The 16948-nt window shown below is 40.8% G+C and overlaps 2 protein-coding genes across 12 annotated transcripts in view; one reads left to right on the forward strand and one right to left on the reverse strand.

The window, feature by feature from the left end:
• CCZ1 (CCZ1 vacuolar protein trafficking and biogenesis associated) overlaps positions 1-2852 on the forward strand; it is a 36947-nt gene extending 34095 nt beyond the window's left edge. For both annotated transcript variants that reach the window (XM_075132702.1, XM_048866209.2), the window contains exon 15: positions 2493-2852. In XM_075132702.1, coding sequence (XP_074988803.1) covers positions 2493-2548 — 56 coding nt within the window. In that variant the 3' untranslated portion in view covers positions 2549-2852. The remainder of the gene's footprint in view (positions 1-2492) is intronic.
• Positions 2853-3390: 538 nt separating this feature from the next.
• Positions 3391-16948, reverse strand: part of LOC125643506 (radial spoke head 10 homolog B) — a 37046-nt gene continuing 23488 nt past the window's right edge. For 9 of the 10 annotated variants that reach the window (XM_048866206.2, XM_048866205.2, XM_048866202.2 and 6 more), the window contains 5 exons: positions 14513-14585; positions 13982-14044; positions 11708-11845; positions 8522-8711; positions 3391-3956 (listed from right to left, as the gene is read on the reverse strand). In XM_048866206.2, the coding sequence (XP_048722163.2) occupies positions 3755-3956; positions 8522-8711; positions 11708-11845; positions 13982-14044; positions 14513-14585 (666 nt within the window). In that variant the 3' untranslated portion in view covers positions 3391-3754. The remainder of the gene's footprint in view (positions 3957-8521; positions 8712-11707; positions 11846-13981; positions 14045-14512; positions 14586-16948) is intronic. The other variant, XM_048866208.2, reaches the window with a different exon arrangement.

Raw genomic sequence — 16948 nt, forward strand, 5'->3', positions numbered from 1 at the left:
AAATGAAGTGCTTTATTTTATTTCCAGGAGGCTAAAATGCCTACTTTTCTGAATTTGTCTTTTATAAGTCAAGGTAAAATATGTTCACAAAGGGAATTCGTCATTAAGATTATTAGTATTAAAATTCTGTTTTTCTCTCAAAGTGCTTTTCTGCTTCAGTTTTACACTGTAATTTAAGATATACCAAGTACATGAAGAAACATGCATCAATATTACCTTTAGCCCAATTGATTTGGATAAAAAATGAGAACATTATGGGGCAATATCAACTTGAAAACTAGACAGGTTTTTTTATGAGATAAAAATAGTTTGTTTCTACATCTGCCCCTGCCTGACCTTCCTGCTAATTATTATGCTTTTACAGCCCTACTTCTCTATTTATAATTGTTTTTTCCTCTCTCCTTGCTTCTGTGCAGAAGATGCACAGAAATGAGGGAGACAAACTTGCTATACCTAAAGTGCTGTCAAATGCACAAAGTGTATAAATGATCTGGGAAAAGGGGTAAATAGTGAGGTGGCAAAATTTGCAGATGATATCAAATTACTAAAGATAGTTAGGACCCCGACAGACTGCAAAGAGCTACAAAAGGATCTCTCAAAACTGGGTGACTGGGCAACAAAATGACAGATGAAATTTAATGTTGATAAATGCAAAGTAATGCATATTGGAAAGCATAATCCCAACTATATATATAAAATGATGGGGTCTAAATTAGCTGTTGCCACTCAGAGATCTTGGAGTCATTGTGGATAGTTCTCTGAAAACATCCACTCAACGTGCAACAGCAGTCAAAAAAGCGAAGAGAATACTGGGAATAATTAAGAAAAGGGTTAGTTAATAGGACAGAAAATATCATGTTGCCTCTATATAAATCCATGGTACGTCCACATCTTGAATACTGTGTGCAGATGTGGTCGCCCCAAAAAAGATATATTGGAATTGGAAAAAGTTCAGAAAAGGGCAACAAAAATTATTAGGAGTATGGAATGGCTTCCGTATTAGGAGAGACTAATAAGACTGGGACTTTTCAGCTTGGAAAAGAGACAGCTAAGGGGAGATATGATGGAGGTCTATAAAATCATGACTGGTGTAGAGGAAGTAGATAAGGAAGTGTTGTTTACTACTTCTCATAACACAAAACTAGGGTTCAACAAATGAAATTAATAGGCAGCAGGTTTAAAACAAATAAAGTATTTCTTCACAACACAGTCAACCTGTGGAACTCCTTGCCAGAGGATGTTGTGAAGGACAAGACCTTAACAGGGTTCAAAAAAGAACTAGATATATTCATGGAGGATAGGTCCATCAATGGCTATTAGTCAAGACGGGCAGCAATGGTGTCCCTAGCCTCTGTTTGCCAGGAGCTGGGAATGAGCAACAGGGGATGGATCACTTGGTGTTCACCTGTTCTGTTCATTCCCTCTGCGGCACCTGGCACAGGGCACTGTCGGCAGACAGGATACTGGGCTAGATGGACCTTTGGTCTGACTTTGGGGGCTGCGGGAAGCGGCGCGGGCCGAGGGATGTGCTGGCTGCTGCTTCCCGCAGCCCCCATTGGCCTGGAGCAGCGAACCGCAGCCAGTGGAAGCTGTGATTGATCGAACCTGCGGACGCGGCAGGTAAACAAACCGGCCTGGCCCACTAGAGGACTTACCCTGGCAGGCCTCATGCCAAAAGTTGCTGATCCCTGGTTTATACCGTAATTATAGTGCTGCACCTAAATTACAAAGCAATCGCTAAAAATATTGTACTGGAAATTAATCTTCTCTGTGAGAAGGAAGTAGGGGAGCACAAAACAAAAGACTTAAATCAATTTCCTTACTGAAATAATATTGATTAATCAATATTTCTTCTAATCCAGTGGTTCTCAAACTTCGTTGCACTGCGACCCCTTTCTGATAACAAAAATTACTACATGGTCCCAGAAGGGGGGACCAAAGCCTGAGCCCCGCCCCGGGCCAGGCAGCCTGTAAACTGAGCCTCACCACCCAGGGCGAAAGTCCTTGGGCTTTGGCTTCAGCCGTGGGCCCCAGCACTCTAATGCCAGCCCTGGCAACCCCATTAAAACAGGGTCATGACCCACTGTAGGGTCACGACCCACAGTTTGAGAATCCCTGTTCTAATAATTAAGGAAGACTTGTTTAACAAGAAAAGTTCTTTTTTTCTGTGAAAACAGGATAGAAGCTAACTCCATATTTGGCATGAAAAGACTGATATGTGAATTTTCAGACTGGGCCTGCTGAACAAAATTGACCCACCCTTCTCTTACTGAAAATAGAAATAAGAAGTTGATATGCACCAGGACACTTTTTTTTTTTTTTTTTAAAGAGTGAGAACATGTTTTAAAAGCAGAAAACCCTAACAAACGTAATTTTTTCCCCTGGATACAGTTAGTGTTAAGTCTTCTTTCAAAATCAGGGTGTTTAGATAATATGTTGTGATACTGTGTGCAGTTTCTGAAATCCCCCTCTCCTTTTTTTTTTTTAAACAGAAGAAGTAAAGAAGCTTTGTGCAACACAGTTCAATAATATCTTCTTCCTGGATTGATCTGCAAAGGGCTGATTTAGTGAAAAAAAATCTACAAATGTCAGACACATTTTTGTTTAACATGAAGGGTTATTAGTCATATTATTGACTGGAATAATGACAATAGTAAAGCAATACTTGCTTTGTAAGAATCAAATTTCTACTGAAGCTGTAAACTCTGATCATAAGATTTTTAGATTTTAAAATATTTATGGGCAAACTAATTAAAACCAGTCTGATAATTCAACTGTACCATTCCATTTCTCTAATATTGTTATGTTAATATTTTACTGGACAATAAAATTAATAATTGTTACAATTTTAAGGGCCCTTTTGTTCCCCTTCTATGCTCACTTGCATAATAGAGTAGATTTGAGTGTGGGGATTTAAATTGTTTTTCTACACATTAGCATGTAAAAGAGAGGGGAAGGTACTTGATGTTAACTCTATCATCTGAGTCTGAAGTGGCACCCACAGTAAAGGATATTGAGTTACCTAAAATGGTGGTCTCGGAATCACAAGCATGTAGAAGCTACACTGCACCAGTTCTTCCATACTACACAAGTAAACTAACCTGTTCCTCTCCTGTATAAGTTGACAGAGGCTGCTGCTTTAACAATAAAAGAAGTGAAAAGGATAAGGGCCTGATCTTAGTAGTTGTCCCACTGAAATCACATGATGCAGGATTAAGCCCAAAGGTTTACTTTACACGAGTGAAATATCTGGGTTCCTTACATGCCAGTGTACATAAAATAGGTGTGATAAGCAAAAACCTCATGCAGGTTGTATAGTTTTAAATTCCATTCAGACTATGCAGTCACATGGTTACAAGAGTTAGCCAACAAACAAACCTGAAACGCTAATGATCTTTTAACTTTTAATGGAAAAATGTCTCCTAATATGGCATATAGTACATTTATGGAATGGCTTTGTATGTTCAAAAGGTTTACACAAGTTTTATGTAACAATCAATTATATAATCACACTCCCCAATTTCTAGGGGGCTCAGGATATCAGTAAATGGAGGTGTTGGGGGAAGTTTGGATGTGGGGGAAGACTATGGAGAGTTAAATTTCCCTCCAGTGTAAACAAATACAAATAATTGTATTGGCCTTCATTTCCTGGAACCTATATTTTAATGTTTAGATTTTACAGACCTAGAAAGGAAATCTAATACTTAAAAATGTTAACAAGCACAGACTTTACTATTACAACAGTCAGCCTAAGTTACTTTTTCTTTTTCTTCACACCTGCAGAAACCTTGCTAATGACTGGCTGGGGCAGAATCACTACTTCTTCCTTTGCAGGAAGTGGAATCTGTAGAGCTGAATCCTCTGGCTCTTTAACCACTCCATTATCCGTCTCTGCTTTTTCTGCAGCAGCGGCTTCTTGTTTTTTGGCCTCTTCTGCTTCCCTTATGGAGATAAGCCTAAGATCACACAAACAAACAAAAGTTTATACTTGTTTACCACTGCAGCAAATTCATGCAAACTTATCCTAGGCTAAAATGATTTTGTTTTGCTTAAGTAACTATAGCCATATAGCCACTGCAATTACATGCAGAATGAATTACCTAATGAAAAATGTGATCCTTTTAATCCTTTCCTAAAATGTGTGTTCTGTGTAGTTGCTACTTCACAATCAACTATTGTTAAGCTTCATGTATCATTGCATAATCCAAATTTTTCTACTCAAGCACATTCTTAAAAGGAAAAAATTATTTCCCTGTGATCCTGGTTCTCTGAACATACCATCTCGTTAGCACAAGACTGCAACCCTAGCTCTCCAGTTGCTGTTTGACCCTTGAAGGTAGTGGTAGCTGTGGAACATGTGAGGTAGGCTTCCCTAATAGTCATCCTGTGCCACCCAATGTAGAACATAAATACTACTCTCTGAATGGTCCAGTCAATTCTTTTGATTATGCAGAAGGCAAAGCTCCCATAAAAGAAAACTAATGCCAGACCAGTATAAGGGCTTATCTCCACTCAAAGTTGCATTTGTTTAATTAAATTTTTTGATTAAACTAGTGTAACTGTGTAGACAGTCTTCTGTGGGTTTAACTTGCACCTGTAAATGTACAGTTGCAAGCTGAACCAATATAAGCAGTTTTAAACTAAAGTGTCTACCTGGTTATGCTGGTTTAACTAAATCCCCATAAAAATCACATTAGTTATCTCAGAGGTTAGCCTGGGCATACTTTTTTTTTTTAAGTGCTTCAGTAAAGAAAATGAAAAAGGTACAAGGGAAAAAATGTCAATAAGTAACCACCAAGTTCTGAGAGGAAGTCGGCAGATGAGTGACAATCCTGCAAGATATTTTCAGGGAAGCAGAATTACAGGTAAGTAATTTCCCCTTCTCTAAAGAGACCTTCTGTACAGGAGTCTCACTCCTTGAGAGATGTTCCAAGAGCCAGTAGACCAGGAGGGCTTTTTGGGAGAGGACTATTACTTCTCATCAGGCACAGACTATAAAGCTGTAGAATAAGCCCACAGCACAGAAGCAAATGCCACGCAAAAATATTTGACCAACTGAAAATGAAGGATGTCCTGAAATTAAAAAAATTTCTTATGAAGGTTAGAGAGTTTGGTCTCTCCTACCTTGGAAACAAGTGCTGGAGCACACAGAATCTCAAAAGAGAATCCCTTTTGGAGCCTTAATTCAACCAGTAATGCTTTGCAAACATATGAAGAAAGGAATGTGTAGTTGCTTTGCCTATGTCTGTGATAGGCACACCCATTAGGCAGGTATGGTGGACATAGACTCTAGGTCATGCCAAGGCTCACTCCGTTTCAGAGCAGTTACGTCATAGCAATGCAAAGCACTGAAAAGATTGGGTAAAATTTTCGTAAGTCCCTAAATTCCATTTTCAAAAGAGACTTTGGTATCAAATTGAAAATTAATGGGACTTAGTGACTTAGGAGCTTTAGGCACTTATGAAAATTTTATCCATAGTCATTTCCCACTTAACAGCTGTAAAAAGAAAAAAGTTGTGTGGGCTTTCTTGGTGCTTTATAGAATCATCAAAATGTATGGCTGGAAGGGAGCTTGAGAAGTTACCTAGTCCAGCCCCCTGTGCTGAGACAGGACAAAATAAACCTAGACCATCCCTGACCATTATTTGTCCAACCTGTTCTTAAAAACCTCCAATGATGGGGATTCTATAACCTCCCTTGAAAGCCTATTCCAGAGCTTAATAACTCTTACAGTTAAAAAACTTTCCTAATATCTAACCTAAATCTTCCCTTGCTGGACATTAATTTGTGTCCTACCTTCAGCAGAGACAGAGAACTGATCATAGTCCTCTTTATAAAAGCCCTGAATAGGCTGGAAGATTTATCAGGTCCCCTTAGTCTTCTTTTTCTTCAAGACTAAACATACCCAGTTTTTTTTTAACCTCGCCTCATAGGTCAGGTTTTCTAAACCTTTTATCATTTTTGTTGTTCTCTGCACACTTTCCAATTTGTCCACATCTTTGCTAAAGTGTGGTGCCCAGAACTGGACACAGGACTCCAGCTGAGGCCTCACCAGTGCCAAGGAGAGTGGGACAATTACCTCGTCTTGTATTTGACACGTTGGTGAATACAGTGTTTTTTGCAGCTGTATCACATTGACTGCTATTCAATTTGTGATCCTTTTCAGCAGTACTATTGCCTATCCAATTATTCCTCATTTTGTAGTTGTCCATTTGATTTTTCCTTGCTGAGTAAAGTACAGTACTTTTCACTTGTCTCTATTGAATTTCAGCTTGTTGAATTCAGACTGATTGTCCAAAGTGCTTGCAACCACTCCCAGTTTGGTGTCATCTGCAGATTTTATGAGCATACTCTCCACTCCATTATCCAAGTCATTAATGAAAATATTGACTAGTGCTGGACCCAGGACTGACCCCCTGTGAGACCCTCCTAGATGCACCCTCCCAGTTTGACAGCAAACCATTGATAACTACCCTTTCAATCAGCTGTGTACCAATTTATAGTAATTTAATCTAGCCCACACCACCCTACTTTGCTTATGAGACTGTCATGTAAGACTCAAAAACCTTACTAAAATCAAGAGATACCATAGCTATTACTACCATAGGCCAGTAACCCCATCAAAGAATGACATTTGGTTGGTTTGGCATGATTTATACTTGACAAATCCATGCTGGCTGTTCCTTATAACCCTGTTTTCCTCCAGATGCTACAAAATTGATTGATAACTGGAAAGATACTGGAACAAATTGTTCCCCTCTTTAAAGATAGTACAATGTTTGCCTTTCTCCAGTCTCCTGGAACTTCACTGATCCGCCAAGTGTTCTCAAAGATAATTGCTAATGATTCTGATATTGCTTCAGCTAGTTCCTTAAGTACAAGGATGAATTTCATCAGGCCTTGCTGACTTGAATACATCTAACTTATCTAATTATTCTTTAAACTGGTCTTGCCCTATTTTGGCTTGCATTCCATCCTCCTTGTTGTTAATATTAATTGCGTTGTGTGTCTGGTCAGTATTAACCTTTTCAGTGAAGACTGAAGCAAAACAGGTTTTAAACACCTCAGCTTTCTTGATGTCATCAGTTATTAGCTCTCTTTCCCCACTTAGTAGAGGACCTACACTTTCCTTTGTCACTCTTTTGCTTCTAATATATTTAAAGAACCTCTTATTGCCTTTTACGTCCCTTGCTAGAGGTAACTCATTTTGTGCCTTAGCTTTTCTGATTTTGTTCTTATGTGCTTGTGCTATTCTTTTGTACTCCTTAGCAATCTGTCCATGTTTTCACTTTTTGTAGGATTCCTTTTTGATTTTCAGGTCATTAAAGAGCTCCTGAGGGAGCCATATTGACCTCTTATTATATTTCCTTCCCCTCAGGATAGTGTATGTTTAATATTGTCTCCTTGAGAAACTGCCAGCTCTCCTGAACTACTTTTTGTCTTAAGTTTTCTTCTCATGGGACCTTACCTCCCAAGTTCTCTGAGTTTGGTAAAGTTTGTTTAGACCGGTTATACGCAAAGTTTGAGTGGGCGTAACTATTTTGGCTAGGGGTCTGATCTTTTTACCAATCTAGTGTAGTCCCTAGTGTAGACAGTTATATTTGTGTACAGGTCCTTGATACTAGTAGAGGTAGAATATACAAGTATAGATATGCCCACACATAGGGGTTATATCATCTTAACTGTACCTGTGTAAAGTGATACAACTTTTGTGTGTGTAGACAAGCACCTAGTCTGCTCTAATTAGAACACCAGTGACCTTTCAGCACAGAACAGGGCCTCATCATGATCTATGTGGGACAAACACTGGCAGGACAAAAGGTTCATTAAAGTGAAATGTTCACATGGCCATGGAAGGAAAGTCAGCTGGACCTGCAATGCCCCCTTATCCTTAGAAGATATGATACAATGTGGATCAGTTGCTAGGTCCTGAAGCTCATTCCTTCTGTGAGCTGAAGTCACTGCCATTGGGAAAATAATCATCCATGTAAGAAACCTAAGCCCTGAGGAACTGACTGATGTCAAAAGTAGCTGAGTGTTCTAAAGAGGGGTTTGAAAAATGTTAAACCCCATGTGAACCCCTGCTGACAAGGGGCTGCTGTGATATATTCAGATTGCAATGAGCTCGGATAATTGAGACTAGCTCCTGATAGGCAGAAATAGCTGCCAAATATGCTTCAGAAAAGAAGAAAGTAATCACAGAGTTCTTATGCAGGGCCTTGCCCCTAAGTGCCAGGGGTAGTTATGTGTTGTACGTAAGCATTTTCTTTTTCATCTCAGTTTCTTTCTGAGGAAACCTTGGTAACATTCTATGACAAATGAAAAGAAATTGATTACAGTAATCTACTGGTTGCACTATATAAATCAGTCATCCAATAGAGTATTTTGAAAGTAGCTAGTGGCTTTGATTTATCAAAGAGCAGAGTGACAATTTCCTAAATCTTCAAGAACATGGTATTCGTGTAGGGCCTTACTCTAGATGTCTCTAGGTGTAAAATGAAGCTTTTAAATTAAGACTCACTTTGCTTCCTCTTTGATTTTCAACTGTATGGCTAATTCAGCATTCCGTTTCCTATTTTCTTCTACATTTTCCTTCACCACTTGAGCATGCTTGTAGGCAGCAAAGAACTTGTTTACAAAAAAGATGTACATCTGATTCAGCCACAGGTTGAGTTTTTCCTTCTGTTCATTTTTTGCTTTTTCTAATTTATCTGTAACAGAACCAATTACATTTTAATTGTAGTTTAAACCTACTTAAGAATATATTTGGCTCATTCTAAATTTTAATCAATACATCCCAGCTCCTCCCCATCCAGGATGTTCCAGAATTCTGATATGGCTACCACAATAGAAGTGTGTTCTGTATAGCTGCTAGGCTACTATCTAGGTCTCCAGGCTCATAAGAGGCATATGCTTTGTTCCTCTGCATGGTGTGGAAGGGAGCCATGTTGGAGGAAATGTTCAAAAACACATGGGGTAGACTGTGGCAGCTATATGGTAGCATCATTCCCTTTGCTGCATAGTTGCCATTTGCTGACCTCTGTACTGAAAGGCCATGAATAGAGTCAGACCCTATTGTTTCCACTTGAACTCCAGCATAAATGTGTTAGTTTAGTATTAAATTACTGCTACAGCAATTCCATATCTACAGCTGTTATACGCACGAGAGGTGAGTAGGAAAATGATTGTGTTAAAATGCCAGGTAAGACAAAGTGTGGTAGGTCAGAAGTGCTGCAAAACAATGGACATAACTCTGTCTTCAGCTGATCCTATAGAGCCCAGCCTCTGTTTCTTTAAGAGGCAAATCCCCTTTTCACTTCTGCAGGCATTGGGTCCCAGAAGACACAATGTGGCACAGAAGAGCAACTGCTCTTTTCAGGCAAGTACCATCCCTTTCTGCACATTCTTTTGTGAGAAGGAGATAGTATGGTCCAGGATATGGTGAAAATCCTGGTGGCTTGGTAAGATCAGTTTTTCTCCTGCTGGCACTTGCCCCTCTAACAGCAGTGTCCTTCCCTTAAAAAAAGGTATATAAATAAAAACATACGGAGAATTCAAAAACACCAAAAGCAAAAGTAAAATTAACACGGATGCTGAGTTCTTATGACACAACACAAAATGCACCATGCTAATTTGGGATTCTGGTATCCAATCTCAAGTCCAACTTGACTTGCTCATATGCAATAACATGCTACAGCTGTTATAAAAAGAATACAACAGAGATGGTTGCTGAACCACCTTGTCTGCTTGTACTTTTGGGTTTATGCCCCACCCCCCCGCCCATTCGTATAAGACTTTTATAATTAGGAAGAACAGAGATAGGACTCCCTAAGCAGGCAAGAGGGAGTCAATGTAGGCAAGTGAGAGATGCAAGGATCAAGAGAGGCTCATGAGAAGTGCCATGTGGTGCACTAACTGTAACCCCACATATAAATTATTCTTTTCTGTCTGACAGATTATGTAAATACTGTAATACAGAGACCCCCTGGCAAAAAGTCCTCCATTCTTTGTAAACAGCTCTCACTTCAGATCTGACAAACTCATTGCACCCAACACAGATCTTGCAGAGTTTTCATCTATATACGATATCATGTGAGATATCTACAGAAAGCTCGTAACTTGTCAAGACAATCATTGGGCAATATATGTAATGGTAATATTTAAGGAATAGTATATTTATACTGAAAGTATGCTTTATGGACTTGGGTGTAGAAATGAAATAACAAAGGGGTAATGTGCCTGAGGCCAGGTCTAAACTATAGTATAACTATGTCATTCAGGGATATGAAAAATCCACATCCCTGAGCAACATAGTTATACTGACCTAACCCCCAATGTAGACAGCGCTATGTCAACGGGAGCACTTCTCCTGTCAGTATAGCTACCACCTCTCACTAATGTGGATTAACTACACCAACAGGAGAGGCTCTCCTGTCAGTGTAGGCGTGTCTTCCCTTAAGCACTACAGTGGCACAGCTGAGCTGATGCAGTGCTTTAAGTGTAGACTTGCCCTCAGTGATGGGGCATTCAAGCAAGATGGAGTTGTCACTCTTCCTTAATCAGCTGGCGAGGTAATGAAAGGCTCAATTCACTACCCTTGCTCCCTCCTACAACTATCAATGGAAAATCATTAGCAGCACCACCAAACAATCAAAACCCGTTGGAGGTGGTAAAGGAACATTACAACAGACAGAGCTTGGCCCAGACCTTGAACAGAAACAAAAGGCTGTTTTCAGTACAACACAGAGAGGGAGAAGCACTCTGGATCCAACGCTGAAGAAACCCCTGGGGAGCAAGGCTGCTTTCATAAACGTTTGGGTCCTGGTTCTTGTGAAACCAGCCAGCTCTGCAGAAGACTGAACTTTTGGGGGAAAATCTACTTTATTAGCTAGGAAAAGTAACTATTGATATGTGTAGACCCAGGCTCGCGCTTTATGATTCTTTTGTAAACACTTGTTTTCACCACTCCCTCTTGTTTCTAGTTAAATATTTATGCTCTCTCAAATAAGCCGCCTTCTGTTTTATTATACATGGTCACAAGTGCTATGTAGTTTACAGGAGGAGTGGCTTATGGCAAAACTGGTGAACTGGGGTGAAACACTTCACCTTTGGGTGCAGAGGATCTGTAATTTCGGTGGGTAGCCAGTGTCAGGGGCTGGATAATACAAGAGTAACAATTCAAAGGGACTCAAGGATTAGGGTGCACTTATTGTTAAGCTGTAAGGTGAAGTTAGCCCAGAGGAGAGTGCTTGAAGGGCTGGTGGTGTCAGGGAGCTGACAGCCAGCTACCACAAGAAAGACACCGTTTTGCTAGAGGCAGGGGGTGACTCTCAGTCCTGGGTACCCTGAGAACCACCACAAATGCCCTCAGGTTTCTTATATGGATTTTCTTCCTCTAGCCAATGATGATAGAACAGTCCTTTACGTGTAAATAACAATATGTACCTTCAGTGAGAATGGCAACATTTTAGGTAAGTTTGGAGTACTCTTCTTTAAAATAAAAACTAGGATTTTTTAATTGTGGAAACTTTAAAACATGGAAAGAGAACCTTAAACATCTTATTTCATTTTTTTTTTTTAACAGTGAAACTCTCTCTATTGTGTTAGGTGTTCTTTTACTGCCCTCTTGTGACAACAACCTAAAGGATTAGGAGCTATTCAATTAAATTTTTTTTCCATTGGTACCAGATCTTCAAAACTACTTTACCTGCAAATTCTTTCATGTGGTTGCTGAGCACTTGGCCTTGTTCTGCATCCAAATCTGGCAAAGCCTGAATTAACATTTCATCTTTGTCATCAGCAGACAGCTGATACATTCTGTTTGAGGAGAATGTGACATTTGGAACTGCAAGGGAAGAAAATAAAATTACATACTGTGACCCAAGAACCCCTGCTGCCAACTGGCAGAGGACACTGGGATACACAACGCAAGGTCTGTCAATGCAAGGTCTTTAATGGTAAACTGTGGAACACTGCTCCTTTGGGAACAGAGGATCTGGGATTTCTGTGGGTATCCAGGGATTGTTTAGGGGTTGGATACCGAAGGGGGACACAATGAAGGGACTCAGAGACTGGGATGCATCTGTTGTCAACCTGCTAGGCTGGTGTAGTCCACAGGAAACGACTTGAGTGGCTGACAGGCTGGTTGTCTTAGGGAGCTATCACCCAGCTAGTACAGACAAGATTCCCTCACATTGGAAGCAGGTGGTAACAAGAGGACTCTCAGCCTTGGATGCCTCAAGAAACATCACATATACTAAGTAGTCATTTAAATACTTTAAGAACCTTTTATGTCTCGGTATTAGGTAAATATAAACTGCCACCTATCAGTCCAACTAATGCTACGGTTTGCATAGAATTTTGTACTGGGGAAAAGCTAATTTCTCTCAGAAAACAACTGTGCTGGTTTTACACTTCTGTTTTAATCTCGAAGTGGCTGGGACAGAGAAAGGGAAAAAAAATTTTCACTTGAAAAGTATATTATTTTACAATGTGCTATTTTATCGTTAATCATGAACCTTACAATACAATTTATGAGCACAAGCTTCAGCTGTGTGATGCCCAAGAGCTGAACTGACAACAGAGTGGTACAGAAGGCAGTCTCAAACTCAGGAAACACTTGGAGGACATTTAGCTATAGTATTTGAACAAACTCTTGCAGAGTATCCAGATGTGCTCTTGCAAAAGGCTTTACTACTACTCATTCCAGGAGGTCAGTAGTGATGTAAACTGTAGAGTAAAGCATGTCCTGTTTGTATTAGGGATCTGTGTGTTTTTTGATGGAAACAAAAGTGTTGTAAAGATTTCTACACAGACAAATTAATGCAAAGTTAACGTTGCTCTAGTGAATTTCCTAGCAACACAATCCCTAAAAGTCAAGGAAACCACCAGGTAAGCCAATGTTACCATTCAGACCAGCCCTTTGTTCATAGAGCTTACCACCCCATCATCAAACAGACTCAAACACATGCACTTGGACTAGTCACTTCTGTAATATGTTCCCTTGCCCTTCAGACAACCACCCACGATGCACACATCCAGCCCTCAGTCACACTGAAAATCTTAACTCTGACCCCAACCAGTTTAATATATTTGATCAATACATTAAAAATTCTGAAGTCTTGAGTTAAGGGTGTGCATGCAAATATGATTCAGAGGACGTGTGCCCGTACAGGTGGCTATTTGCTGCAAGCGAGAGGGTGGGGGAGCATATCAGTTCAGCTGGCTGGTTAAGGTACGTCTAGGCTGGTCTAGACGTTAACGGTGCCATTAACTGCCTATTTCCTGGATTTTTAGTGTTTTGGTAGAAAATAAATGGTAAAAGTATGCTGGGTAAGAAAAATGGGGGGGGGGGAATTTAAGAGTGCTGGCGGGGCTAAGGGGGCAGAGCAGCACCTCCAGGCACCAGAGATGATCTCTAATGGGTTGCTGGAGCGTGATGCGGGCAGGGGTGGAAATACCCTGTGCTGTGAACCATAGCAAGCAGTGGAGGGGCATTTTAATCTCCAGAACCTAAGAATTCTCAGGCTCCTCAGACAGCTCAAGCTGCAGCCCACAAGCACTACCTAGTTCATGGACTGGCTTGTGCATAAGGAGCCAGAGCCCTGCTAGTTCTGCAGAAGGAGTGCCCACTGCCACCCACCGTGCCCAGCTCAAAACATCAGGACTCCATGAGGTTCCACTCCAAGTCCCTCAGGTGAAAAAGGCAGGGAAATGTTAGTGTTTCCCTGCGACACGTAGATGTTCCTCAGCCCCACCTCCACTTGCCCCCTCCTCTTCCCTGCATACTCTGTGGATTTGCCCTGGCACCCAGCTGTACCTGGCTCCACGCCCCTTTCCCTTAGGTGGTCTCTCTCCCTAGATCTCCAGACAAACTTCTCTCCAGACAAACCACTGACCAGCAGCAGACCTGAGGAAAACTTCCCCAGTCCTCCACCACCACCTGCCCCCCCTTGCTGCCCATAGCGAGCTTTTCTCTCACCTGTTCCAGCTCCTTCCTTTGGTGCCCAAAAGCCTATGGCGGAAGCATGTTCTACAATGGCTTCTAAGGTGAAAATGAAAACAGTAAGTGTGGTCATTTTGTCTAGACAAAGGCACACTGAGTTGGTGCAGGATTAGCTAGTGTGGGGAACGAGCAGCCTGGAGTTGTTCAGATTCACTCTAGGGATCTGAAAGAAACATTAGACTCACAGGGAAAAGTTCAATAAGCAGGGATAGGATTCTGAAATCACAACTCAATGTAGTGTGAAAAGGACCTTGGAAATTCAAGCTTGTCCTCCTGATTGAAACAGTACAAATGTGTGAAATTAAATGTTAGATTAAAGGATTTAAACCCCACCTTAAATGTAAAACTGAATGCAGCCTTTCACTCCATAATAAAATATACCCCACTGTACGAAGTCTAAGATACATTTTTAATTAACTCGGGGGTGGGGGACTGTTCTTGTGAGCGCCATATTCTCTTTCCCCCACGATCAGCAATAGATGCTAACAGCTATTCTGTAGTACTCACCTCTCTCTTTTTCAGTGGATTTAAAAGTCTGTCTGGAAGTTCTGTATTCTACTGCAGAGTCCTTGGATTTAAGCTTGTGTTGGAATGAAAACAGAAATCACAAATATAATCCATGAATTTCTACATTTTTCTTGCACATGTTTCCAGCCACAAAGCATTTTGGAATAGCGGCAGCTACTACGTTAAGACACAAGATACCCCCAGTACAGCCAATTCTGCAATCCTGCCTGCTGTAGTCAATATTTAATAATACTTGGAACTATACATGTAGTGCTTTACATTTTCAAATTCTTGTACAAATATTAGCTAATCAAACCTAACAATATCCCTGTAATATCTTACAAGGAAATAGGATTATACCTGTTTTACAGAGGGGGAAACAGAGGGATTAAGGCCCCAATCCTGCAACTGGCTCCATGTGGACACACCCCAGTGCCCATAGGAGTCCCGCTTAAATTGCAGGGATGTGTCTGTGCCGAGCCAGTTGCCAAATCAGGGCCTAAGTGACTTGTCCAAGGCCACACAGTAAAACAGTGGTAGAGTTACGAAGAGACCACAGAAGTACCTGATTTCCAGCTCTATCCTCAGTGCACTAGACCATGCTACCCTACCAAAGCAGCCATCTACAGTAGCTTTTTAATAGGCTTTTTAGCTGAATCTTCTTGAACCACAGGCTCACAGAAGATGGCTGCCATGTTTCTTGGAGCCCTATTGAAAGTAGAGGTCCTGTCCTTACACATGTCCTTCTGAGGTAACTGATTGATACCATTAGTCGTCCTGTCTTGTTGAAGTAAAGTAATGAATCTCTGCTACTGATTATATTACTCAGTAGGAGAAACTGCTGTCTCCAGAAACTCTTTACAAGTGCAGCTAAGGAAAGAGAGAGATTAGTGGAGAATGTGAAAAGAAATAAAGTGAGTGAGAAAATATGATCTTCCTCCTTCCAAATTTCATATTATGCAGCTTTTGTCTTGCAGCCTTACATTATTGTCCTCCCCTCTGACAAGCAACTGTAAAATGGCAATGAGGAGTTCCATGCCTATTGTCTCTCAGTGACTCTCTATGAAGTTTAGACTGCTTACTAAATGCCAGAGCTACAAACATATCGTAGGATCCGAGAGTCAAGTGGAAATTTTTCCACCTCATAATATAGGGGGAGGGGTTATTATTATTACTAAAACTCATACTCATACATCTTTACATGAAAAGTAATAAAAATTCTGCAAGCCAAATTCTGCCCAGTTACAGCAGTGCAACCGCATTGGAGACATAGCTTTGTGCAATAACAACAGAGTTGCAGAGGTTTTCTGGGGCCAGAATTTGACCCTGCCATTTTGGAATGTAGTTTTGGAATTCCTTCTTTGAGAGAATGAACATACTCCTGCATGTGCACCTTTATTAACTCTGTAGTGTTAACAGGAGGAAAGAATAGTAAAAGCTTATTTTTTAATCATTAAATAAGCAGCTGAGACCCAAAATATACACAGGAAACAGATGTGGTGACAAGGTCCCATTTTCAGAAATTAAACATTGAAAATGTAATATGTGCTATCAGAAAGACCAACAAATTAAAATTAGGGTGATCTTACTTGATGCCTCCAAGTCTCTTTGATCAGTTCCCAGCTCCCTGCATGCAACTAAATCTAAAGGTTGGCTCCCCAGTGCCACACTAGTCCCAGCTATAACTTCTGTGCCCCACGAAGGTTTATCTATAATTTAACTCTTCAATGCTTCCTTCCTGCTTTAGAGTAACAGTCGTGTTAGTCTGTATTCGCAAAAAGAAAAGGAGTACTTGTGGCACCTTAGAGACTAACCAATTTATTTGAGCATGAGCTTTCGTGAGCTACAGCTCACTTCATCAGATGTATACCGTGGAAACTGCAGCAGACTTTATATACACACAGAGAATATGAAACAATACCTCCTCCCACCCCACTGTCCTGCTGGTAATAGCTTATCTAAAGTGATCATCAGGTGGGCCATTTCCAGCACAAATCCAGGTTTTCTCACCCTCCACCCCCCCACACAAATTCACTCTCCTGCTGGTGCTAGCCCATCCATGCTTTGGATGGGCTAGCACCAGCAGGAGAGTGAATTTGTGTGGGGGGGTGGAGGGTGAGAAAACCTGGATTTGTGCTGGAAATGGCCCACCTGTTGATCACTTTAGATAAGCTATTACCAGCAGGACAGTGGGGTGGGAGGAGGTATTGTTTCATATTCTCTGTGTGTATATAAAGTCTGCTGCAGTTTCCACGGTATACATCTGATGAAGTGAGCTGTAGCTCACGAAAGCTCATGCTCAAATAAATTGGTTAGTCTCTAAGGTGCCACAAGTACTCCTTTTCTTCCTGCTTTAGTTATTAATTATGTCATCAGCTGCCCTAGAGGAGACAGTATTCTAAACACAGGTCTTTGGAGGTAGTAATGGAAGCAAAT

Source organism: Caretta caretta, chromosome 10, assembly GCF_965140235.1.
Source record: "Caretta caretta isolate rCarCar2 chromosome 10, rCarCar1.hap1, whole genome shotgun sequence".
NCBI lineage: Eukaryota > Metazoa > Chordata > Testudines > Cheloniidae > Caretta > Caretta caretta.